The sequence below is a fragment of the Aulonocara sp. 'chitande type north' Nkhata Bay genome, linkage group LG8 (assembly GCF_057382095.1).
Source record: "Aulonocara sp. 'chitande type north' Nkhata Bay isolate Kocher_YH1m ecotype deep benthic linkage group LG8, A_spYH_male_GT1.1, whole genome shotgun sequence".
Taxonomy (NCBI): domain Eukaryota; kingdom Metazoa; phylum Chordata; class Actinopteri; order Cichliformes; family Cichlidae; genus Aulonocara; species Aulonocara sp. 'chitande type north' Nkhata Bay.
This window is the reverse complement of record NC_141351.1, coordinates 17,740,166-17,767,270: the sequence shown is the minus strand read 5'-3', so window position 1 is coordinate 17,767,270 and position 27,105 is coordinate 17,740,166. Positions and strand designations below refer to the sequence as shown.

The 27,105-nt window shown below is 41.1% G+C and overlaps 2 protein-coding genes across 3 annotated transcripts; one reads left to right on the top strand and one right to left on the bottom strand.

Moving 5' to 3' along the window:
* Positions 1-4,572: 4,572 nt before the first annotated feature.
* On the bottom strand, positions 4,573-10,453 carry gch2 (GTP cyclohydrolase 2). Of its 2 annotated transcripts, XM_086303991.1 has the most exons (7): positions 10,308-10,453; positions 8,388-8,846; positions 7,946-8,055; positions 7,712-7,767; positions 7,145-7,176; positions 6,971-7,055; positions 4,573-6,785 (listed from the first exon to the last, which is right to left on the bottom strand). In XM_086303991.1, exons 2-7 carry the CDS (start codon positions 8,638-8,640, stop codon positions 6,656-6,658), a joined length of 666 nt encoding a protein of 221 aa, XP_086160117.1. In that variant the 5' UTR covers positions 8,641-8,846; positions 10,308-10,453; the 3' UTR covers positions 4,573-6,655. The 2 variants fall into 2 exon arrangements, with proteins under 2 accessions (XP_086160117.1, XP_086160118.1); XM_086303992.1 differs by lacking the exon at positions 10,308-10,453 and having other exon boundaries at positions 8,388-9,173.
* msh2 (mutS homolog 2 (E. coli)) lies at positions 10,425-26,286 on the top strand. The gene is made up of 16 exons (XM_086303989.1): positions 10,425-10,690; positions 11,824-11,972; positions 12,062-12,346; positions 12,543-12,689; positions 12,909-13,058; positions 13,520-13,653; positions 14,132-14,331; positions 14,618-14,727; positions 14,811-14,934; positions 15,338-15,488; positions 15,599-15,696; positions 16,028-16,279; positions 16,462-16,666; positions 16,760-17,007; positions 17,125-17,300; positions 25,993-26,286. The coding sequence occupies exons 1-16, from the start codon at positions 10,483-10,485 to the stop codon at positions 26,167-26,169; spliced, it is 2,814 nt and encodes a 937-aa protein (XP_086160115.1). The 5' UTR covers positions 10,425-10,482; the 3' UTR covers positions 26,170-26,286.
* Positions 26,287-27,105: the final 819 nt, after the last annotated feature.

The window sequence follows — 27,105 nt, the reverse complement described above, 5'->3', positions numbered from 1 at the left end:
CAGGCCCAAGTTTAGAGTCTATACAATACAATCAAAGCCAAAAAGCCTGCTTTAAACTACATCAGGAACCGGCCTGGGGAATGACAATGATCACAGACAAGCCTATTCATGAGTTTGAGGCAGACTGTAAGACCATATAGGTAATGAACTCTCTTCCACAGGTGCTACTGTGTATTTAAGAAAGGGACAAAGCTTCATAACACAGTAATAACTGAAGAGCGTTTATAAGTCCAAATCAGCTGAGTTGCTCACAAATATCTCTCATTCATATATTAATAAGAAAATAGGTTTATACTAGATAAGAATTTATTTAACTTTGGCAACTTATAGCACAACTAAAAATATTTTCAGTGTTTCTAGGCTACTTATTGCCATTACTTTACTTGGGAACATGCAAATAAATATGGTATATGCTGCAAATACTGCATTTAATATACACCAACCTTAAGGCCGCCTATGTTATCCTGGCAATATTCTTTCATGCTAATAAAAAACTGACTTTAACTACTAATGATGACATAGGCCATGATAATTAACACCCATCTATAATAATATTGATAAAAAATACAATAAATGTGCCGACTTTATATTCAGCTTTAGCTTAGCTTTAGCTTAGCAACAGGGTCAAATTCTGACAAGCCACCTATCTAAGGTTAAAAAAAACCCCAAAAAAACCGATATAAGCCCTGATCAATCCTCTCTACATATTAATGAAGCAGCCAATGTTCTACCTTGTGCATAATTACGCACCCCTTTCCTATTGGTGACGCAGGCACTATCGATCCTGAAGCTGCCTATTTAACATGGGCGAGCAGCTGGAAGCATCGGACACGACCTGGGCTCCTGAAGGCTGCAGTCACCGGTGAGTCTTGCTTACTTCTTCTTATAGACAGATTTCTGGGCACTAAAAACTTTACTTTTCTTTCTCTAGTGTTTAGACCTGTGTTGGTGCAGAAACAGGGTCAAGGCTATTGTTAAGACTAAATAAGCAGTGGCGTGTCCAGCGGGGTGGCCTGGGAGGGCAGACTGGCCACCCCAGGTGCCACCACAAAGGCAAAACAATAAAATTCAATCAAATATCAAATGTACGATTATGTTTTAACGGTGAAGCTCAGATATCCGAGTGTAAGTGAATGCAGCATCGGCTTCTGCGCTATGTGCATCACCTTAGCAAAGGTAGGAGAGCCAAGCACGAAAGTAAGGAAGCGTAGAGCTGCCACCCAGGCAAAAGAAAAATACAAGTGTATCACGTTATAACGTGATACACACAAAGCTGGATTTATTCTGTCGTTACGCTGCACAGCTGCCTCTTCTTCTCTCATTCTCTCCCCCTGCCTCTCCTGTTGCTACTTCAATCATGAAACTGATCAATGATCAGCTGATCGGCTTTTCTCTCTTGTTTGTTTATCGCCCACTTTGCGCCAGAAAGAGGAAACCAGCAGATGTCGCGCTAAACAACAGCTGCACGTTTAAGCTTGATCAGCTGTTGTTAGAATTTATTTAATATTAATTTCTAGTATCAGCTGATGTTTGCTGGAGCCACAGCTGCAAAAAAGCTGCTGGTCATGATATGGTTTGGTTATCTGGTGAGAGGGAAACATGAAGATGAAACCAGGAGATGTCCTTACTGAATCATCAGAGCTGAACAGGTGATGGAGAAACAGGTTTACCTTTTAGTTCACATGAATGAGTTGAAGGGAAGTTATGAACTGTTTCTGAGAGACAAATAACACCAGGATCCTTTTCTAAGCAGCTGACAGCTGGTAACTGTGCAGGGGCGAGTCTAGCAAAGTGTTGCCAGGGGGGCAGGTAGGGCATTAACAGGGAGAGGGGGGCACAAAGAAATACTTTTCTTTCTTATTCTCATTTAAAATATCTCGCTTTTATTAAATAATTATCTAAATCTTACAACCAAAGTTTTTATCTGACGTAAAATGTATAGAAATCATACATATACCAACAAGACAGTGTACATCACTGTCACAACAGGGTTTGTTTTCAGTCAAAGTCTTTATGGCTTTAATACCTGGTGGGCCGGTCTCTAGTCAAAATGCCCGATTTTCTGTCCCAGTCCAGTCCTGCAGGTTAATACTGGCAGTGTCACCATGCCAGCTGACTGTATTTCATCATCAGCCAGTGTTGTTCTTTATACATCAATATTACCAAAGTTTACCATAAGGCAGCATATAAAGTATTTACTTGCTTTCAGGTTTTATTCAAATGTTAGTCTTTTCAGTTGTTTCCCCACTTTTTTCCTGTTTCCAAATCAAACACCAGTTTGTGAGAAGATTATCTTCTTTTTTTAACAGGCACATAAAGTTTTACATTGGCATTGGCTAATTTGTCAATTGTTTGTTACAAATGTTCATATTTTAATATTCAAAAATGTTTTTGCCCAAAACATATGTGCACAACATGTCAGTAAAAATACTATGCAAATATTGATGTCCTTGACTGCTGAATAAACACTGACTGATTGTATCTCTTGTACTTTATCAACGCAGTATCTAAAAACTTTGCACCGTAGTGGTTAAAATCTCATTCTAATAAGAGTTAAAAGTGCATTCGGTTGTTAGGTTTATAGGGTTATTGAATTATGGTTAACGGTTGGTAGAATTTTTTTTAAACATTATCTGCCAATTACATCTGCCACCCTTCTCCAAATCTGTGCCCCTACCTGGCCCCCCCAACAAAAATTTTCTAGACGCGCCACTGTAAATAAGTACTAGCTTCTATTTTGTCCCTGAGATTTATTTCCCCAGCATAAAGTAGTGTTGGTGTTAGCAGTGGTAGCTTAGAGATGGCAAACCTACAATAAAAAGTAACATGGATTAACAACTCTGTGCACTGGGATGGTGTAGATTGTGAGCACAGAATCTCCTCACCAGGTTTCGTTTTGTTTCTGTAGTTTTCCGAGTGAGAGCCTGTGCTAAAGCTAGCTGTGCACCACTTCTTAGTTACCTCTTTTAGTTCTACAGAAATTTTTTTGTTTGTCCCATCTGCTCCAAGTAGCCCCGTTAGAGGTGCGCTTTGCCCCCTGTGGTCCGAGTCTTCCCGGTCAGCCGTTAGACTCTGTTCCTGCTACTCTTAGCGAACCTTTAGCTTCCGCTTGGTTGCTACTGCAAAGACTTACTGCTGATGTAGAAATTTAAATCTTTCATTACTAAATCACTTGACTTAGTTTTACTTCTAACTATGAAAGAATGTGAGGAGAATCCAGCTAAGGTGACACAGTGACCATTACAGATGTGTCTGAAGCCACAAGGCCCGCCCATAATGCCTAGGCTGCCGCCAATGCTGAAAATTCCCACCACAGTACCCAAATGTGCAATGAGAACAGAGACAGGGACAGTGCAGGGAAGTGCTCACATGCATTTAGCGTGTGAACGATAAATTAATTTTTTTATAATCTGACATTCTTAGCTCTCTCCCTAAACAAAAACAGTGAGTGCAATGTTAAAACTCAGTCCTATAAGTTATTATTTTATCCACAGTAACTTTAAGAATATTTGAGTATACATCTGTTAGCTGGTGCAACTCCTTCTGATTCACAGGTTTCTTATATGACTTATAAAACTGTCTTCCAAAAGTTTTACCCATTTAGTAGGAGTTTCTCTATCTGTACTACACTGCTATTTTCTTTTAGGTCTTTTAGTTTTCCTTACAATCCACAAGCCTGTTGCATAGCTTGTAGCTTTTTGGGTGAATATGACTGTATATAAAAATATCTGCAGGAAAACTAGACCCTTGAAAATAATTAAAATAACTGAAACAGTTTTGTGAACTTGGAAAAATTAAATATAGTAAAAAAAAAATGTAGAGGAAGTTTTAGTATTTGTTAGTTTGGTAAAATTTTACCACAATTTCCCTGATGAAGTTTTGAGGGATATGTTTATTGACAATCTGGATATCTACAAGACTGTGAGACAACTGCTTTAAAAAAAGGCGTGTTTTTATTTTTATTTTTTTTAAAAAGCAATATTTTAATAAATTCTATTTCTGACATGCACCCTCCAAACTAAAAGTTAACATTTTCAAACAATAAAAACTAAATTGAAACAAAAAACCTGCTCTGCACTTAAAAAAAGCAAGACTAAATCAAAATAAAGTTATTAGTCCAATCAGTGTCAAACAATGGTCTGAGTTTTACATGAGTTCACAGTTGTGTGCACAGAGAAAAGGGCTCAACAGAGAGCTTTAGAGGACTTGAGTACTTAGAGTGAGAGTGGAGGATGTGTGCTTGCCTGGCCTGACAGGCTGTTGTTAGGCAGTTGTTAACAAAATCTAATATCCAGTGACATATGTAGTTTGACCACCACCTTATTTGGAATGATAGCGTTGTTGCTGAGCTGTAGTCAACAAAGAGCAGAGAGATATAACTCATTTGGCTTCATTTTTCCCATTTGTCTAGTGTGTTGGGTGTTTGCTTCTGAAGATTCTTGAAAGGTCTTGTGAATTGTGGGTCTTATTTCATATCATATCTTATTTGTTCCACAGTATGAACGCTCTACATACTTACAATCTTATATAATGTAAATAGAATAGTTCAAACACACAACAGTAGTTGCCCTTGAGGTTTTATTTATTTTCAACATGAACAAAATTGGACTGAAAACTTTCAGAATGCTGCTTTTGACTTGTCACAGTGGCCACTGATCAAACAAACATCTACTCAGTACTTCTATCAGCTCTACTCATTTGAATCATTTTACAGCCATAACCGTTGAATATGCATCCTAAAATACCACATAATGCATAAAAGACATTATAAATTAGGGCTGAACGATATATCGCATTTGCGATAATATCGCGACATGATCAAGTGCAATTTTCTAACTGCAAAGGCTGCGATTATACTCTGGACATGTCCAAATTCATGGGCTGCATCCTCCTGAGGCTGCATTTGTAGACCGATTACGTCACAGCGACGCGCCGAAGGCTGTCCAAATTACTACCATATCCCAGAATTCATAGCGCGGCCCAGCCAAACTCCAGTTTCCAACAATGGCGGCCGCTACTAAGTTTTAAAATTACTCATACTAATCTTTCTGGGTCACAAAATAAACTTTTAACATATTTTCAGGCGAGAAAGTAGTTGTGTAAACATCAAATATCTGCTTGGTTTATCAAGATATCCCATATTTGCAAAAGTGCTTCGACGTTTTCAGGGGCGTCTGCTACCCACCAGCTCGACAGCTAGCCGGGAGCTCGAGGGTTACTGATGCGGCCGAGAACGGCACAACTCCCGGCACATCATTTTCAGATCACCGCGGAGTTTCGCTGCTCGGGTTAAACGTAATATATAAGTCACTTAGACAACCTAAAAATGTTATTGTTGGGCTTTTTTCAGTGTTTTGTTTGTTCGTGAGTAAATCGGTTTGGCTGAGATTAAAGTTATTAGATTAGATAAAATAAAACTTTATTAATCCCCCGGGTGGGTTCCTCCTTGGTTTTCACACAGCTGACTAAACGTCAAACAGAAAACTTATTAAACAGAAGTATGAGACAGTCGAGAATTTACACCAGTGTCTGGTTATATTTTAGATAGCAAGAAGCAGACGGCCGAGTTTATTAAACTCCACCGAGACAGCGGTGACGCTAATCAGAACTAGACCGTCCAATTTCACGCCTTTAAATTTTAAAGGCGTGTTTGTGTGTGTGTTTATACAATTGCTATTATGTTTGCACTTTATGTGTAATGTTACTGACTGCAGAGATCAGTAAGATGTGTGTATTTTTTATTTATTAGTTTTATTTATTTAATATTATTTTTTAATTGAATGACTGTCTAGTAGTTCACAGATGTCGAAAAACTGAGTGTGGTAAAGCCACTGATTTTGTTTATGTATATTTCTGCAATCTGCACATTGTACTGACTTTCATTTTAATGTTTACACCAGGGTTCCTTGTCAGCACTTTATGCTCAGATGTTTGTAAGCTAAAAATAAACTATTGTGTATGTTCAAATATACTGTTGTGATTGAAGAAGTTAAATAAAAATGTCAGTCATCAATTCATGCATCACCTCATGTCATCATAACAGAGGTCTGTCTTCCAGGAAAGAACAGTTTAAAATTAATGTAATATAGTATTGGCCATACTATATGATGTATTGCTTGTCTTTGTTTAATAATACAGAAGACAAAGACCTTAAAAAATAATCGCATATCGCATCGCAATCGCAATATTGGGGCAAAAAATCGCAATTAGATTATTTTCCATAATCGTTCAGCCCTATTATAAATGTATTTATAAAGGACACAAGTTTTGTTAAATTAGCAAAACCAGTGAATAACAAATGCAATAACTTTGCAAGAGCACCTGTGAATGTCCCATCAGAAAAACAATTTAAATCGTAAGTACAATATTGCACTGAAGTTGTATACTTGGCAATAATAATATACTATACTGCCAATGAAGACTGTACAATATCTTCTAAAGGCACCATCAAAATAAGTATGTTGTGTTCACAGTGATTCCAACAATAGATGATCAGCAGTAAGACTGAAATCTTCACGGTTTCAGTGTATTGAGGTTAGATCGATAGGTGAAGGTCTTGGATCTGCAGCAGTCAGGTGCAGATCCCCTGGAACTCTAGAGCTTTCCACGTGCAACTGTAGACAGTGGCTCAGGAGTGGATGGCACGTAATGTCTGTTAAGTGCGCCTTGAAAGATACAGGAACTCCTCACGGGTTTTGGGGTCCTCGAGGTAGACTCCCAGCATGGCGCTTGTCACTGTGCGGCTGTTCATCTTCTGGACACCACGCATCACCATACACATGTGCCTGCAAAACACAAGTGTGCTTATCAAACCTCTGCAGCTCCTGAGCTTACTGGCTGCTAAGCTCTGCTTAAGGCCAGTATTTTGTGTCATATAATGCTATATGAGCATCTGTGCAATATAACAGCAGCTTTAAGCTGTACAGATAATAATGTTGAAGGTAGGTAGTGTGTGTATGTTTGTACTTACGCCGCTTCAATAACCACAGCTACACCTTTTGGCTGCAGAGCCTCAGATATCCCAACGGCGATCTGCTTAGTCAGTCGCTCTTGAACTGAAACCAAAACAAAACAAAGAAATTCAGCTTATACGGTACACTAGACGATGCCAGTTGTCTAGTGCACACATTTGCCGGTTGCTTACCTTGAAGCCTACGGCTGAAGATCTCCACAATCCTGCAGAAATCAGAACACAAGCAAAGCCAAGGAGATTCATTAATAATGATTCAGTTTTTAATAAACACAGTCTGGCATCAGTCCCTGACTACCGGCCTCTTCTCCAGCCAGCAGACTGTATAACTTGTCATTTGTGAATCAGTCACATTCTGTGAATTTGTCATTCACAGTTCAACGTTAGTGAGACTGTCTCAAGTTCATCTGCAGCTACTGTAACTCTGCATCACTATATTCAGATTTAAAGAGATATTTTAGGACAGGAGGAGAAGGAGACAGGCAGAGAGGCTGTGATAATAGTCTGGGATTCCCACAGGTCCAAAAGGATTTTCTCATGGCTCGAGAGCGAGCAGAGTTTAGACTTGTGTCTGATGAGAGGCCTAGATGATAGCCAGTGTGTTTAGGCTCTAAGCCTCCAGGTCAATGCACTGGAATAACAGAAGAACACAGTCAGCTGACACTAACACGAGAAACATACAGACACAGTGGCAGCTGGAGGGTACAGTGCATGTGTGTGTGTGGGTGCGTACTCTGTTACCTTGCCAGCTTGCTCAGTCCCACCACTTTTTTGTTGGGAATATACCCGATGTGAACCTGGAGAGGGACAACAGCCAGTGAGAGCACATAATCAGAGAAATACAGGAGGTCAATATTAGCGGTTGAATGCTGAAATTAATTCACTGAACAATGCTTAATGAGTAAGAAAGCTTTTTTTTCTTGTCTCACTCTCTTTTTTTTAAATGTAACATTTCTTTCAATCACATAGACCTACCTTGCCAAAAAAGGGCACCATGTGGTGTTCACATAGTGAAAACATGTCTATGTCTTTCACAATCACCATCTCATCGTGGTCTTCATCAAATATGGCATTGTTTAAGATGTCTGGTGATACAAAAGCAAACATATGCATTTCTTTACATTACATTTACATTTACATTTCTTTACATATGCATTATCTTTACTTCAGTTAAGGAAACATTCATCTGAAATCTTTTCAACATCCTGGAATCATAATAATAATGCTTAATACTAATAATACTTGATCTACCCGTTATTTTGTGCCTTGATCTTTTAGTTTTAACGTCTGTGAAGATTTAAAATATCATGATTTCACCAACCAAACGTTCATAAGTAAAAAGATGCTGAATACTGAGGTAAGTCATTTTGCTAACTCACTCTCTCATCCTCTCTCAACTTGTTCCCAGGTGACTCACCATCGATGGTCTCATGGTAGCCCTTGGTGAGGAACTGGATGGCTTTGGCTGCGCGCAACGGGGTGCGCAACAGTCCCTCCCGGTCGGTGTCCTCCCCAAGATGCCTGAGGATGTCGGTGTAGGCGGTCTCCAGCGCCGGTAACCGAGACGCGTCCTCCAACTCTTTGCGGGATGTCTCGTGGTGGTTGTTGACGGTTGACATCTTGTTGTCTGTGTGGAACTCCTCCACGATGTCGCCGACTTTTGTGCTCATGGTTAAGGCGCGCTTGGACTCTGCTTAGGACCGAGAAATAAACAAGGATGAAGTTCCGTTGCCCTGCGGGTCTGGCTGGCCTATTCGGTAGTTATCCTGTTTATGGGGCCTGCCTGGGATGCGCATCAGGCTCCTATTGGTCGGAGTCGTGCGTACGTCAAAAAAGGAAGCATCGTCAGAGGGGTTAAACAGACCAACCCCGCCCCCTGCAAAGAAGAAAAAAAAGGGGAAAGAAACCTTATCTTATGTCACTTGAGACCTTGTTAACCTCGTTTTAAATCATCTGAGTTGATTTGTTCCAGTTATGTTGCTCTGATACAAAAAATCTTAGTAAGCTCGTGAGGCTCATGACTTCACATGCTTTTTTTTTTTAAGTTTATGGAAATCAAATTGTTGTGTAATCACGAACTGTCTTGATAAGCCACAATCAAAAGCACAATATGTTTTTTTCTGCTGGGAATACACAGCCCAAAATGTCAGAGGGCTTCAAAGGTACATATCTGCATTAAAGATACTTACAACCAGTCTGTTTAACTCTATGTCTTAATTATGAAAAATGTGGATGGTTTGACATTAATTTTGTAATATTATTTTCATGAATAAAATGATTTAATACAAACAAGCCTTGTGGGATCTGATATCTGATAAGTAATAAATGTTGTTTGCATGGTGATATAGTATTTTAATCATAATAAGAATAATAATAACTTTATTTATAAAGCGCTTTCAACCAAAGTGCTGTACAGCTATTTGAACTAAAAAAAAAAGAATAAATAAAAGCGATAAATAAAAACAGTAAGAATTTAAAAACTAAAAGGCATAAAATTAAGACATGTAAGATAATCATCAGATAACAGTTATTACATTTATTTACTTTTTCTTGCTGTAGGTCAGCTGAAAGAAGCATCAGATACTCTAAATCAATAGGACAAACTACGATAAGTTTAAATGAAAGGATTGCTTCATATTCTTGGAAGAAATCCTTTGCATTAAATGACTGCCTGAAGTATAGAACCCATGGATGTGGTCATGAAGCGGTTTCTCCCCTGAGAAGCTCAGCTAAGCCTTCACTGCAGCCACTTTTGGCTGCTTCTTATTTGTGGGTCCCTCTGAAATTTGTTTCCAGTAACTGAAAAGCATCTACTGATCTATTAACTTCATGTTGAGTTTGTTTGATGAAATTCTGGCAACTCTGATCCATAAGAGGTTAATTATAATTATATGAGTATATATATTATGTTAATTGGTGTTTCTAAATTGCACATAGGTGTGCATGTGTTAGCCCAGTGATAGATTGGCGACCTGTCCAGGGTGTGCCTTTCCTCTTGCTCTATGCTAGCTGGGTTAGGCCCAGCACCACCCAGGCGACCCTGATAAGGATAAGCGGAAGAGAATGGATGGATGGATGGAAGTCGAAAATTTGGGTTATCATTTCAAAATTTCGACGTAATAACTTTTAGTTTTAATACATTTAAACGATTTCATTAGTTTTGAGTTATTTACTGAGAAATGTGAGTTAGAAAGTCGATATTATTTATGTTCCGGTGATTACTGAAGTTTTAAGTCAGGTTCGAAAATGTTTACATAACATTAGTGTTCCGAGCTACTGAAGACGTAAAAGAAGAAACGAGCAGCGTTCTTGTCATTTACATGTTTCAGCGACTTACTCGAGAGTTTAATATCATTCAAACATCTGTTTATACGTGGTTTAGCTTTGAAATGTCTGCATTTGTGAATAAAAATGTTCCCAGTAAGCGGCCCCGGTTGCGTTCTTGTTTCTATGGGAACATCTCGTCAACGCAACTTCCTGTTTGGTTCTGCTCGGTGGCGGGAGATTCCAGGATGGCGGTGCAGCCGAAACAGAACCTGTCCATGGACAGCGCAGCCGAGCACGGCTTTCTTAACTTCATTTTCTCCATGCCGGAGAAGCCGGACACCACATTCCGGATATTTGACCGTAACGAATATTATACGGTTCACGGGAAGGACGCCATATTCGCGGCGAAGGAGGTTTTCAAAACGAACGGGGTCATCAAATATTTGGGTTCAGGTACTAGCTTAGCTGTGCACTAAGCTAACTTCAGTTGGCGCTTTTAAACAAGTAAGGGGACGAGGGGTGCCTCGGTGCCTTTACTATTAAGCTAACCTAGTTGGTGTGACCGTGTAGCCAGAGAAAGGGTTTCACAGGTTGTAGCTAAGGTGACTGCTATTAGCTGCAGCCCTAGCAGGTCCTGTACGTTCAGAAGCATTGCCATGGCTAATTAAATGTTGGACAGAGTATGTTTTTGTGGGAAATGATGAGGGGTCCTCTTACAGTTAAGTGTTTTCATTTATTGTCTCAGGGACATTTCATTTGTTTAAATGGCGATATATCATTGAGCTACAAATTTCCTGTGAGGTCACTGACAGAAAAACATGGAGAACAAAAACTGCTTCACCCAGATATTAGATGTTTTAGTCTTTATAGCTAGCTGCAGCTCCTTTCTTCTGTGGTAGTTTTCAGCATACAACACAAAAACCTGCATGACTTGTACCTTTGTGCTGACTCTAAATTTTACACTAGGACAAATGATGGAGTTTAAATACCTTGAGTCAACCATGGAGAGCACTGGATAGTGCACAACAGAAGTGAAGAAGAGAGTACCAAGAGGGTAGTGCAGGTGGAGATGGTTTTCGGGGGTGATTTTTGACAGGAGGGTAGCAGCAAGAGTGAAAGGGAAGGTGAAACCTGTTTTGATGTATGGTTTAGAGACAGTGGCATTGAGAAAAAGACAAGAGGGAGAACTGATGATGTTAAGATTTTAATTAATTGGGAGGATGGACAGGATTAGAAACGGTTATATTAGAGGGACAGCTCAGGTTGCGCATTTTGGATACAAAGTTGGAGGGGCAAGGATTTGGACATGTACAGAGGAGGGATAGTGGATGTATTAGACAGAAGATCCTTAATTAGAACTGCCAGGCAGAAGGGAAAGAGGAAGCCCACACAGGAGGTTTTTGGACATACTGAAGGAGGACATACAAAGCAGGATGCTGGGGACAGGCTGAGATGGAGGCAGATGATCTGCTAAATAAAAAATGCCACCTGGTCACATGAGATACTTGTGTACTGAAACCACCAGCACTCTGTGCCATGAGAAGGACGCATTACAAAGATTTTGACATGTTTTTGTTGGTCAACAGGGAGTCGAAAGCTGGAGAGTGTGGTTCTGAGCAAGCTGAACTTTGAGGCCTTTGTGAAAGATTTGCTGTTGGTGAGGCAGTACAGAGTGGAGGTGTACAGGAACCACAGCAAGAGCAGCAAGGAGCACGACTGGAAGATTGAGTACAAGGTACTGTGCTGGCTATTGAGACATATCAGGGTGGTTTCTGCTTGTTTAAAAAAACAACTCTGGATCTTACCTCCTGTGTCCAAATGCAGGCCTCTCCAGGAAACTTGACTCAGCTTGAGGAGATCCTTTTTGGTGGGGAAAGCGGCTCAGAGGGCTGTGCAGGTGTCGTAGCTGTGCGGCTTGCAACTGGAGCTGATGGGCAGCGTGTTGTTGGGGTCGGGTATGTGGATGCAGCCCAGTGGACGATGGGAGTGTGCGAGTTTCCAGACAATGAGATATTCTCCAACTTGGAATCCCTGCTTGTCCAAATCAGTCCCAAAGAGTGTCTCCTAGCCCAGGGGGAAGCTAACACTGATGGGAGTAAACTGCGTGAGGTATGTGGGCACGGTAATTACTAAACTTATGTTAAAAAAATCAGTATGAACATCAGTCTTGCAAAATGGGAAGTCTTTAAACGAGTGTTCTTTTCTTTAAACCAGGCCTGACTTAAAAAAAATTAATATTAATACTCTGGCTGCATAAGCAGAGATTGTGATGCGAGTATATTGTTGTTTTTGTATGTCTGTGTAGGTGGTGCAGCGTGGCAGCATGCTAGTCTCTGATAGGAAGAGAGCTGAGTTCAACAGCAAGGACATGGTCCAGGATCTCAACAGGCTGCTGAGAGCAAAGAGAGGGGAGACTGTGGCGAGCAACACCTTACCTGAGCTGGACAAACAGGTGAACGACAGGAAAAAACAAACATTTTGACAAAAGGTGGTGGTTTGAAAAAACTTTTCTTTATTTTACAACAACATTTAGAACTAAGCATTATTGATAAAATCCCAGTCATAACAGCTCCTGCCGACTAAATGACACTCAGGCTGAAGACCGTGCATATGAACAGGTCACTATGTGGGAAGTTTGACCATAGGGTCCCTTGTGTGGTGTCATTCTCAGGTGGCAATGTCATGTTTGGCTGCAGTGGTGCGTTTCCTTGAACTGCTCTCTGATGAGTCCAACTTCAACTCCTTCAACCTGACCACTCTGGACCTGGGTCAGTACATGAGGCTGGACAACGCTGCCGTCAGGGCTCTTAATCTCTTCCAGGTAAGTGACCGGTGTCAACGCCTCAAAGTTTTCACCTTGATAAAATCACCAGAATAACAGAAGTGTTCTTTTCTTGGCTTGTCTTGGCTTATTAATGCAGTTATAATGATGCAGATTATATGGCAGCAATAAAATAATTTCTGTATCTCCACAGGCTCTTTGTGGTTGCAGGCTCTGTAGGAACTGGTTGTTGTTGTGCTAGAAAAACAAAAAGATGTGATTTAGAGAATTCAAAAACACAAATTTGGAAATGACCAGCAAGAAATTTAGAAAACCAGCAACCCGTTCAAGTTCTAGTAGCTGTGACATATTGATTTTATTGACTGAGCCTGTTTTTTTTTTTCTTTTTTCTGTTATGTAGCAAATACGTACGACTGTGATAAAAATATTCCCAATTTGTCCGTGCATCACTGTAATTCATCTGTTAAATTCACGACTAACATGCAAATTGTATACTTCAGGGTTCACCTGACGACACCACCGGAGCTCACTCGTTGGCCGGTTTGTTGAATAAGTGCCGTACGCCGCAGGGTCAGCGGTTGGTCAACCAGTGGATCAAACAGCCCCTCATGGACAAAACTAAAATAGAGGAGAGGTAATACAGTGATGAGGGATGGAGGGTTTCTGTACCTTTAACAAATCCAACTTAGCAATATGCCAGGTCTGTAGGCGATAAGACCTCCTAGTCAAACATCTTTAGCTTAACAAACATTATACATTTCAAGGAGGCATTTAAGGGAATAGAAGTATGGTATTATGAATCAGCCCTCATGTTTTTATAATTTGACAGGAAAAGTCGAAATAGATGCAGAAATTTACCGATATGTCCGCATACATGGAAATTCTGAACTGAACTTTTTTAGACAAGTTTTCTTGTGATTTCTTTGAGTAGTCTTCAGGAGTATTTCTCCAGGCTTCCTCGAGGACATTCAGAGGTCTTCTTTGGATGTTGGCTGCCTTTTGTTTAGTTCTCAGTCAAAGATGATTTCGTACTGCTTCGATAACGCTGAGGTCCGGGCTCTGGGGGAGGCCATTCTACAGGACTTACAATTACTGAGGATATTTTTGTGCAGGCTTGACCTGGTGGAAAGCTTTGTGTGCGACTCTGTGCTGAGGCAGACCTGTCAGGACGATTTGCTGAGGCGGTTTCCCGATCTTCATCGACTGGCCAAGAAGTTTCACCGTCACACGGCAACGCTGCAGGACTGTTATCGTGTCTACCAGGCTGTGAGCCAAATACCGACTCTTATCACTGCTCTGGAGGGATACACGGGTAAGCTGCAGCTTATACACTGTTTACCTCACTCTACAATCTGTTTTGCAGGCTGCAGGGATGCTGTCTTGTTTGCTTCATACAGCTGATTTGACAGTTTCTTAATTGTTGTTATTTGGAGTCCAAAGATTGTTGTTGCTTCATCGTGCTGACTGTGTGTAAACAAAGGATGCTGTTTTTCATGGAACTATTTATGTATTGAATCAGATGAATTCAAAACTGAGATCTGGTCTGCTTCAAATCACTTTTAACTAAAATTTAGGCTAATACTTTGTTTGTGTTGCAGGTAGCAACAAGGTTCTGCTAAATGCAGTATTCCTCTCGCCTCTCAGAGACCTGCAGACTGACTGCACCAAGTACCAAGAGATGATTGAAACCACACTGGACATGAACCAGGTCTTTTCATTTGCTTCAAAGTATTTTGCCCTCCGTTTGCACACAGCCTGTTGTGCATTTGACTTATTTCTTGTTTCGTGTAGATTGACCACCACGAGTACCTGGTGAAGGCATCATTTGATCCGGTGCTGAGTGAGCTGAGAGAAAAGATGGATGTGCTGGAAAAACGCATGCAGACCGTGCTGAACAGTGCAGCCAGAGAACTAGGTAATTACAGTATATACATAATATAAAACAATAACCTTATTAATTGGTATATACAAAGAATCTGTTCTTAGAGGAATAACTTGTAAAGTACGACATGAATATAGTGATAAATAACCTAATACTAATTCTTTTCTTTTAATTGAAATTTAAACGTGTGTGTGTGTGTGTGTGTGTGTGTGTGTCTACAAGAAAACAAAAACAGGTAGTTTCCTAAATAGGTTCTCTGGATATTTATGTTAATGAGGTGTTGAACAGGTGTACCTAATATAGTGGCTAATGACTGTGTGTCCTAACTAACCTGGTGCCGCAGCAATCCTTGTGCAAGGCAGGTGACGGCCGTCTAAAGGAAGGTTTCCACTTTGGCTTTTATGCTTAAACAGATTGGCGTAACTTTGTGTTTCAGGTCTGGAGGCGGGTAAAACCGTGAAGCTGGAGTCAAACGCCGTGCTGGGATTTTACCTGAGAGTCACATGCAAGGAGGAAAAGAGTCTGAGGAACAACAAGAAATTCACCACGCTGGATGTGCAGAAGAACGGTGTGCGCTTTACCAACAGGTGTGCCTCACCGCGCCTCTAATGTCAGCATCACAAAACGCTGCTCGTTTTTTTGCGGGGTTTTTTTTTTTGCCATCTGATGATTCACGCCGATGTATGTTCGCTTGCAGTAAGCTGAGCTCTCTGAACGAGGAGTACACCAAAAGCAGGGAGGAGTATGAGGAAGCCCAGAACGCCATCGTTAAAGAGATCATCAACATTGCCTCAGGTGAGGAATCTCATCACATGCTCCTCACTGTGTTCTCAGCAAGGCATCGATTTGAACAGCATAGGAAACGATTGTATCCGGGTTGCGTGAAAACTGGAAATGTCATAATTGCATGAAAGTTGCTTTGTGAGACCGTTTAATTGATTTCGTTCACATTTTCTGTAAAGGTCAGTAAAATTTACAGCACTTGGAATTTTTGCATAGACGTCAAAGAACTGGTGATGTTGCGGTCTTTCTTTTATCAAATACAAAATCGTTTTGGAGCCTGCACATGATGCGGTCTTCCGCCTGCGATGGTTCATTTAAGGCTCTAAATGTTTTAAACCGTCAGGTTACGTGGATCCCCTCCAGACGCTCAGCGACGTGATAGCGCAGCTGGACGCCGTGGCGAGTTTTGCCGTCACATCGGTGTCTGCTCCTGTGCCGTTCGTTCGGCCTCAATTCCAGCTCTTAGACCATGGCTGCAGGCGCGTGGAGCTGCTGCAGGCTAGACATCCCTGCATGGAGATGGATGCAGACACTGCATTCATACCTAATGACATCAGCTTTGTCCAGGAAGACAAGAGCTTCTATATCATAACAGGTGAAAAATAAGCACAGATTAAGTCAAGGGTGGATTTAAAGGCAAATTCTCCCATGTGGGCTGTCTGGCTGTCATTGATGAGGCCCATCACTGTAAAAATCAGCCCTATGTTGTAATAAGCGCAGCTTTTATTAAGTCTTGGAAGTACCTCGAAAATCATTATGCTTTCCAAACCTTTGCAGGACCAAATATGGGTGGCAAGTCCACCTTTATCCGGCAGGTGGGTGTGATCGCATTGATGGCTCAGATTGGTTGCTTTGTGCCATGCGAGAAGGCGGAGCTTAGCGTGATGGACAGCATCCTGGCAAGGGTGGGTGCAGGAGACAGCCAGGTGAAAGGAGTCTCCAGCTTTATGTCCGAGATGCTAGAGACAGCCGCCATTCTGCGGTAAGAACAGACGAGCTTTATTAATAGTTATACAAATAACCGATGAGCAGATACGGGAAGGTTTTCTCATCGTCTGTGTTGTTGTTGTTACAGTTCGGCCACAGAGAAGTCGCTCATCATAATCGACGAGCTCGGCAGAGGCACGTCCACCTACGACGGCTTCGGTCTGGCCTGGGCCATCAGCGAGCACATCGCCTCCAAAATCGGCTGCTTCTGCCTGTTCGCCACCCACTTCCACGAGCTGACGGCGCTGGCAGCTCAGCAGCCCACGGTCCACAACCTGCACGTCACAGCCCTGACGTCGCACAACACACTCACAATGCTGTACAGAGTCAAGCCAGGTCAGCACGTGGTTTCGCTCGGGGTTAACGCAGCTTTGTGCTTTTAAAAATGTTAATCTCAACAAACGATTATAATCAGCCCAGAGCGCCTTTAGAGTGATCCGTCTCTGTCTTCAGGCGTGTGTGACCAGAGTTTTGGAATCCACGTGGCCGAGTTGGCTTGCTTCCCGCCGTCAGTGCTGGCCGCTGCGAAGGAGAAGGCGGAGGAGCTGGAGGAATTCCAAGAACCTGCAGGAGATGAGTCGGAACAGGAGGAGGAGCCCAAGGCTAAGAGGCGAAAGACAGACAAGCAGGTAAGGCTCAGATTTCCACTATTATACCAACACCATAATCTAGACACAGCGGTGTCCATAGTGACATTTATTTATCATTTAATAAACACTACATTGTTGGTACAAGAGGCATAAATGTGCGTTTGTGCTGCAAACGGAGACTACTAGTCTTGCTAATAATAGCAGATTTTTATTAAAAGAAGTGTAGAGACCAAAAGTCAGGGCAGGGGGCAAAAATAAGAATACACTTGAAGCTGTCAAAGGAATGGGAGCCTGTTAGAGGGCTAATACAGAGAGTCAGACAACCATTCGCACTCACACCATGTTGGGGGAAAACTCTGTAAAAGACCCAGGAGAAATAAAGACACAATGAGACAAAGTTACTTTCTTTATCAAACGTGTACACGGGTGAGCTGCTAAGAACAACTCACACCATGCACAGTGGCTTGGTAATTTTTATAGGAAAGACAGTGAGAACAGGATAAGAAAATACAAAACAAATAAAATAAACAACTCCATATGTGGCGCTAGTCTCGTCAGCAGAGAGCTGGGAGAAGGCTGTGAGAGATAAAACAATCTAAAACAATATGTCCCAAAACAGTATGTCTTTGCTGAGAAAGTCTAAAAAGATAATTCTAAACTAATCTAACCATAGACAAAAGGGCATGCTTGCACATTTAAAAGAAGGTAAAGAAACATAGAAACATTTTTCCTGTAACATTCCCTCCTGTTTTAACTTATTTTAAATGTATACAACAATTGTCTGTGAAGGTTATTTATTAAGTATCTTAAGCAATTTTTAAATTCTCAAAATGTCAGCATAGCAGAAATGGAAGTCATTTGGTCTAAAGAATAAAACAAAAGAAAATAATACAAAGAAAAACATAGTAAATGAAAATCATAGTAAATGAAATAACAAGTGGAATAAACAAGAAAAAATAATAAAACTAAAACTACAAAAAATAAAAGGATGAAAACTAAAATGAAAACTTTGTATTTAAAAATGATGAAAACCTAATATGTAAAATGAAAGCTTCAAAAAATACAAGCATGAAACCGTATACTTAAAATGATGCAAACCTTAAATTGAAAACTTTATATGTAAAATAATGAAAACTTCATATTTAAAATGGAAACTTTATGTTTAAAACTGAAGACTTCAAAAAAAATAAAAGCATGAAAACTTGCATAACCTACTAATGTTTTAATCAGTGCATGATCACTTGACAAGTCATTTTTAATCACCACGTCATTTATTAGCAGCTAGTACAAGTTGTCCTCTAACAGAATTGCAACGGGATGTTGTTCTTCTTCAGGCACGGCAACATAAGCAGTCATTGTAGTTGTTATCATCTGTGAAATCATTTGGCAACACACACAACACTAATATGAGCAGTGCTATCATGATGAGACCTAGAAGGAAAAATGGCTTTGCTACAGCAGCCAGCCATGAACCGCTGAACAGCCAGTCCAGCCAGCTTTGTGCTGTAGCTGCTCCAGGTGTGTGTTCAGTGACATATTTTTGCAGAGCGGTCAAATTCTGCAAAGCTTCATAAATGTCTCCTCCAGTTTCGTATCCATCAGGGATAAAAGTGCAACATGTTTCCCCGATCAGCTTGCAAACTCCTCCTTGTGATGCTGTTAGCAGGTCTAGTGTCAGTCTGTTCTGCAGCACCATCGTTCTGATGGCCTGCTGTTCTCCTGCTAAGGCGGTTCCCAGGGTCTTAGTCAAGTTGATGTGTCGTAGCAGAGCATATCGGTTGATTTCCACGTGATCCCGCACCTCGGCAACTCCAATGCCGGGGATCAAGCTCTGTAAGAATTTCACTCCTCCTCAGATGCGAAACTCTGGTTCCTTTACTGCTTGGTGCCGTCCGTGCACATCCTGTCTGGTAATGAGTCTTTGTTTGTAGTATCATTCGGTAGCTGTAGTTGGAGCGACAGTTGAGGCTCATCAGTGTCGCGTTACTGGCACAGGTTTCGTTGAGTGAACAGTCCATACACTTCCTCTCGTTCCTCGGTGGGCAGAAAGTGTATATGTATTTGCATAGCAGTCAGTTTTATTATTCAAGTAAGCTGTAGTGTTCATAAACTGCCACCAGAAATTAGTGGCATAGCCATGGGGAAACTTGGTGTACTTTCCTTTGTCATACAGTGTCTGCCTTTTCTCCATATAACGTGACTTGTTGTCCCTCACGGAAGCAAAGGTGAGGAGCCCGGCCATGGTCAGGGCCGCTGCAGTTGTTAAGAGCCACCACCTCATGACGACGGGACACACCCTCCTGTCGCGAGTAGACCCCCCGGCCAGGAAAGCTGACCCCTCCACCGGGCGAGATCACAACAAGTGGGCAAGCCTGCCGTCAGCTGTGTTTAGATGGCTTCACTGACTCGCCTGCAGTGACTCTGATGGATCCAGGATGGTCGTTCCGCAATTTTGCAAGCGGTCGGTGTAGTGAGGAGGACTTGGTATGGCCCCTCCCACCTGGGTGTGCTCCAGTTTTTCCTTTGGAGCACTTTGATCAGAACCCAGTCACCGGGCTTTGATCTGCAAGACACTTGATAGACATCATTACATTCTTCGTCATTTACAATCATCTCTTTATTTTCCTACAACTTAGACATACATTTTGCTACTGAAATTATATCTGCCTTTTTCACTGGGTAGATTTCTGGCCACTTTGAGAATACATCTATAACCACTAGGGTGTATTTTTACCCTTGGCATTCATTTAGCTCAATAAAGTCCATATGGATTGTGTGGTCTCAGGTTTCCCTGAGCATTATATTTTTGACACGTCATGCACGTTCTGACAAATTGTTTTGCTGAGGTTTCAAAATTTACAGTGTAGAATTTACAGTGTAGAAATGAGAGTTGACAATACTGGTCAGTCCCCCCGTTGACAAATGCGTACAGCCATGAGTCACTAATGCCGCCATTTTGTGGAGGAATTTTTTGGCAACACTGGCTTGCCATAACACATCATTAAGTCGTTTGTCAGAACTGCACCGTGTTTTAGCCATTTTGCCTGCTCTGCTGTGCTTGCTGCTTTTTGTTCATTTTTCAACACATCCAGTGGAATCTGATGTGTGTTTACTGCCATCAATGTGATGTTTGCCTGTTGTGCCGCCTATTTTGCTGCTCTGTCAGCAAAATTGTTGCCTGTAGTAATGAAAGAGTCAGTAGGCGTTGTAAGAGGTTGGCATGCTGGTTTGCCAGTTGGTGTAATCATTCCTCTGTTATGCCAAATTTTTTGCAAAATGATGCACAGCAGAGAAAACATACTGGCTGTCTGTATGTATGTTTATTAGTTTGTCTTTGTGTATTTAGCTTTCGCGTATCACAGCTATCAGCTCAGCGCTCTGTGCAGGACATGAAGAAGAAAGTGGTTTTGCTTCTATTATTTTACTATCTGTGGTTACTGCGTAACATACACAATTTCGGCCTGTGCTGTAAGGTCAAATGCTGTTCTCCTAGCTTCCACACTTGCTGATCATAAGGTGGATCTGGGCCTGGAGTTTGTTTAAATCTCAGAATGTTGTGATACTCGGTCGGTTTCTGGCACTCAGGTGTAATACCAGAAAAGAATGGCATGACTGCTATCTTAAGTTTTGTCAGAGCGTCTCTACCTAGCAAATTTACTGGACACGACGGGTCATATATGCATTTAATAAAGCACCTGCGGCCACTTGCTGTGTGTACTAGTTCTAAAAGGGCAGTTAATTGTTGTACAGTTGTGTGGCCTGAAGCTGACTTTACAACTAATTTGTCCTCTACTCCTACAATCTCGTGGGAAGTGACCTTCCTCTCCACGGTTCTAGCAGGCGTTGTCTCTATGTTATCTGCTGTTTCTGCGTGGCTGTCTGCAGCCTTGGTGTTTGTGACTTTGCTCGCCTCTCTGTTCCTGATAGCCACCTGCGGATTAGTGTTTTAGTCTATTGTCAACAGTCAGCCTTATTTTGAAGTTACAGAAAGCTTCTTCTTTTTTGTTTGTCTTGGTTTGGGAGAATAGATGCAACACTACATTTTCACTTAAGGCAGTTTTGAATAATTTCTAGTTTTTCAAACAATTCATGGATCTCACACATTTCAAACGTTCAAGTTAGGGTTGTTTCCCATTTATACATATATATATATATATGTATATATATATTTAACTTTGCATAGCTCACAGCTCTAAACCTAGGCATTTTTCAATCATATGCCTAATCACTATGTGTCACTGTGACTCTCAAGTATGGTCACAAGTTCGTTTAAATTCATTTCCAAAACCAACAAAATAATCAAACAAAAACAAAAAACATAAACGTGTCAGGACACAAAAGAAAAAAGAAAAATGCTGCCACCCGAACAAGGCAGAAGTCTGCATATGTTGGCTTTTAATAGCATGCAGCTTGTAACATGGTAGACTAATGTGCCTGTGTTAATTCAGCTCCATATTATTGTGTGAAGTTGCACTGGGTTGGGAGTGGTTTTGTGGTTGTCACATTTTTGGTGAGCCAATGGCTGGACTAATTAGAGGCAGGTGTACTTGATTGCACTGATACACCGGTCTTCTTATAGCCCACACTACAAACACTGCTGTGTTGTTTTGTCTCTCTGTGCAGGTATGTAATGTGATGAAATCAGATATGTTTGGGATGGACGGGTTTTGCCCTATGAATTTTATATTAGGTGTGTCGTTTTGTCTCTCTGTGCAGTCCAGGGCCTATTATATGCCACAGCCTAAAGGCAGCAGGGTTGCAGAGGCTTGAGTGACCACTGACTATATGCTTGCAGGGTGGTGGGTCTCCAAGGACAACTTCTAACCCTGTTAAAGGCAACATGTGGAGTGCAACTTGGCTGTGTGGCATAGCTGGCTCTGGCCTTGGGACTGTGTGTTTTTATACAATTCTTAAGTGGGACACTGGACTGTTTTATCTTTTATCTCTTGATATATTTTTTGTCAATAAATTATCTTTTAGAATTTTATTGACTGACATCTTTTTGCCCATGACTGAGACGGTTGGTCAGACCTAGAGTCTTTCTTTGGGTGTGTTACAGCAGCTTCTGCTCTAAAAGAAACAAATAAATAAAAAGAAAAGAAAATGTGGAACATGCTCATCAGCTTAGCAGTGTCTACATATTTAATTCAGCTTCTCAATCCTGTAGTTGTAGCTGTTGTCTACAGGGTTTTGCTTATTGGTTGTTATTATAGGTGTGCTCTATCTCAGCAATGTGTCATTCTAGAATGATAAGTTTCAAGCTGGTCAAGTGCCTCTATGCACTTCATTAGTTTAGTTATTCTCCGTATTGTCTTCATCTCACATGTCATTACACTGAGTTTCAGCAAACCTTAAGCTTGATGCAGACTACTGCTTAACAATTATTCACCTCACATCATAACCGATTAAGGTGCCTCTTCATATTAATATTATGTCATTGTTAATATTATCCTCTTTGTCTTATATAACAGCAATAGCATATTATAATATTTTATCAGTGTGTACCACTATACTACTACTGAGCCAATTTGATAGTTAGGATCATCTTATTCAGCAAACAGATAATTTAGAATTCATCCAATCTGCGGTCACATTTGTTCTCTCTGTTACATGGCGGACCAGGCAGTTCTATTATAATGTATTATTTATATTTTATTTTGTATCCATCAAGGGCTTCAGATGACCTGCAGAATCATCCTTTTCCCAAGGTGGAGACAGTTACCTTTTCACACACTGTCCTTGGCTGAACAGTGACACAGCCTTAATATACCTTATTTATTTTATTAAAATATTTTCGTGTGAATTATTTGCTTTATATTCATTTTATACATGCTGGGCATGGTCATCATGCCAACTGTGTTTCATTGTTAATATCACTTTACAGGTTGTTATCCTTGCTATTATTAATTTCAAATACTCTAAAGATAATTTCTACTGTAATTTTCCCTTTGTTCATCTTTATTTCGTACTTTTTATATTTATATCTACTCAGTGGGGTCTGTTTTCAACCCTTTTAAACTACTTCAAACTACTGTGATCTCTAGTTTTCACTTAATAAGGGATTATTAAGTTCTTCCTGATATGGGTGGTGCTGCAGATGCGGCTGCAGGAGTGAGTGATGGTTTACTAAAAGGATTGTGGGGACTGCAGTGTCTCGTCTTCTGGTTTTACTAAACTGGCAGTTGAGTTCTGGTCTTCTGACTGTTTATATTTTGTTTTCTTAAATCTCTCAGTTTACAGACACTGTTTTTGTCCGGCGTCTGGACCTTTTTTTTTTCTCACCACTGCTCGTCAGCAGGAGTGAGTTTTAATTTCACTTGCTTGATTACCCATCTTATTTATGTATTTACTTATTTTTGTTTAAGTAATATATACACGATACAGCTGCTATCACCTTCGCTGGTATTAGAGACGAGAGTGGTTGCTCACACGCCCTTCTACTTTCGGACTATTTCCAAAAGCGGTGTGAACTTTACGAGACGGAACTCGACCGTTCTCTCAACTCACCAGCACGTCAGTGAATAGCAGTAAAAGAAAAACACAGTAGGAGCAGCTCAGTCTCTTATTGGACCGTGAAAATTCAGCTTGCTCCATTAATTACAACAATACACACACATACATTCACATTCACACTTATTCGCGCGATCGGAACCCTTATCATAAGGGGAGCTGCCAGTCTTTCTGTAGACGAGCTACTTATTCCCTAGACCCTGTCTAGACCCAGCTGGGGGAGCTACCCAGAGCTCCAAACCTAACCCACAGAAGTGGGGAGCTTCCAGTCGACGAGCTCCAAGCTACCAGCCGACGAGCTACTTTAAACCCACAGAGGTGGGGAGCTTCCAGTCGCGACGAGCTACTTTCGCTATTTTAAATTCCCTGAATTTAAAATACGCTTTTACGCAAGATTGTGTCAGTGTGTCTGTATCTACCTGGTCGGTGTCGCCGGGTCTGGTCCACCTCGATCGGGCCCCACCACCGTGGGTCGCTTTCTAAGACGTTGGCCAAGACCCGAATTTAACGCTCTTGGTCTTTTTCCACACACCTGGTGTGTGGGCTGTCGACAGGCGAACAACGTGGACTGGTCACGGAGATGGGACACGATGGAGGTGCTCCGGCTGTCGAAGGACCAAGAAATGTTGGGGGAAAACTCTGTAAAAGACCCAGGAGAAATAAAGACACAATGAGACAAAGTTACTTTCTTTATCAAACGTGTACACGGGTGAGCTGCTAAGAACAACTCACACCATGCACAGTGGCTTGGTAATTTTTATAGGAAAGACAGTGAGAACAGGATAAGAAAATACAAAACAAATAAAATAAACAACTCCATATGTGGCGCTAGTCTCGTCAGCAGAGAGCTGGGAGAAGGCTGTGAGAGATAAAACAATCTAAAACAATATGTCCCAAAACAGTATGTCTTTGCTGAGAAAGTCTAAAAAGATAATTCTAAACTAATCTAACCATAGACAAAAGGGCATGCTTGCACATTTAAAAGAAGGTAAAGAAACACAGAAACATTTTTCCTGTAACACACCACTAACTGCATGTCTTTGGACTGTGGGAGGAAGCCGGAGACCCCAGAGAGAACCCCTGAGGACAAGGGGAGAACATGTAAACTCCACAATGAAAGGCCCTGGCCAGATGGTGGAGTTGAACCCATGACCTTCTTGCTGTGAGACTAATCATCGTACCACCATTTTGCCTCATTTCTGTTGAGCTTATTCTCTGGATGCATTAAAGAAGTCTTGACCTGGATATCTACTGGCTCTGAAAGTCTGAAATACTGGCCTTCGCCCTTGAGGACAAGTCATCAGACTTCAGCCTATTGATTCCTACATAGATTAACATTATCTTTTGCACTAGTTTGCCTGACTGCAAGAAAAATGATTGCTCAGTGGCACTGAAACAATGGTAATTTCTGACAATTTAGTTACTCACAAGACTTCATGTGCAGTTCCGTTTAATCTCAGCCGTTTCACTGCAGAGCCAGATGTGATAAGAAATTTTCCTAAGCAAGATCGAGTAGCACAAACTTGAATTCCCCCGTAACAGGGGAAATATTAGTCGGATTTTAGAGTGGCAGAAGCTCGGGATCTTTTAAAAAGCTGAAGACGAAAACAGGATGGTGTCCACAGCAGGATAATGAACAACACAAGTCAAGATCCACATCAGACTTCCTCAGAAGGTGCAAGCTTAGGTGCTCAGTCCTTGCGCTGGCAAAGGTCGGCAGCCTTAACCCGACAATATTCCCACGTGTGGGATTAATAAAGGTTATCTTATCATAGTAAATAAAACCTCTATTGAAAATCTGCGGTTAGACATAAAAGTAAACTTGAGGCAAGAATCTCAGAACTAGAAATCCCTTTCTAGGAAAGTCATCACCTCAAAAGATTCCTGGCTGCTACAAACAGCTCTGATTGTTCCCAGTGTTACTAATTACTGCCAGTGAAGGATAACAGAACTGTCGCTTTGAGCCCTTTTCCTCCTTTGATATTTTCACACTGTAAAAAGATGGGTATTTTATTCTCCACGGTGAAGGAATGTCACAAGCACAAGGGGAAAAAAATACACTTGTTGCTGTGTTCTTACAGATAGAGGCAGCCAATCAGAAGAAAGTTGACTTAAAGGCAGCAAAAGCGCCTCGTTTCAGAGAGTAGAGCTGAGGTCCATTCAGAAACCAGAAGAGAGAGTTTGAATTTCTTGTAACACCCATGCCCTGCTTATTTTTCAGGTGGGGGAAAACCTGATCCACTACTTTCTGCAGAAGGTGAAGTCACTTCCACTTGCCACCATGACTGAGGAGGAAGTGAAGGCAAAGCTCAGGAAAATGAAGCAGAAGCTGGTTGCCAAAAATAACACGTACATCAGCGAGGTCCTCGCACGCTGCGTTCCTGTTAAAACTGCTTGATTTTTAAACCCCTACCCGCTGTCTGCTCTGCAAAGTTAAAGTTCATCACTGTAGCGGAGAACACTAGAGTGCTTATACTGTAGTTTTCCAATAAAGGATTTATTGCCACTCTGCAGACACGTTTGTTTGTCTTTTTTGTCCCAGTTATTTCGTGAGATTGCTCTGTCGCTTAACCTCCTAGGACCTGGCGTCCACATATGTGGACATCACATTTTGGGTTATTTAGACCAGGGGTGTCAAACTCAAATACACAGTGGGCCAAAATTCAAAACTGTAACAAAGTCGCGGGCTAACATTAATATTTATTGAAATATATTTATTCCTCCAGATATAAGAATGAATCTTTTCTTATGGACTCAAACACATTTTGCTGAAAAACTGAATATGAAACACGCAAAGCTTAATACCAAACAATATATATATTAGCTGTATAATACCAGTAGGCCAGCTCTAATAATAATTTGGTATGGCTTCGCGGGCCAAATGTAATTAGGCTGCGGGCCAAATTTGGCCCGCGGGCCAGAGTTTGACACCTATGATTTAGACCAATACGTAATTTTACTCTACAAGCGCCTGATATCCACTTACGAGGACATTATACTGCTGCTGTTCTATCGAAATTTTAAACGAATATTCTCATGTGTGGCTCTCATTTTTCTTAGAAACAAAAATAAAAAAAATCTGGTAATTATTTGTTTTTACATTCATCGGGTCCCAATATGCCCAAATATCAAAGAGAAATAAAAATGCATGCCGTGGAAGAGTTCGGGTTTTAGGAGGTTAATGCAGATCCGTGACACCAGTAACTTGTGTGTCTACTGTTGGTCAGGAGGTTAGATGGCTCAGCTCGGGTAATACTGTATATAATTGAGACTAATTGCTTAAAGAGCTCTGATCACTCGATGCAGTATGGATAATGAATAATAATAATAATAA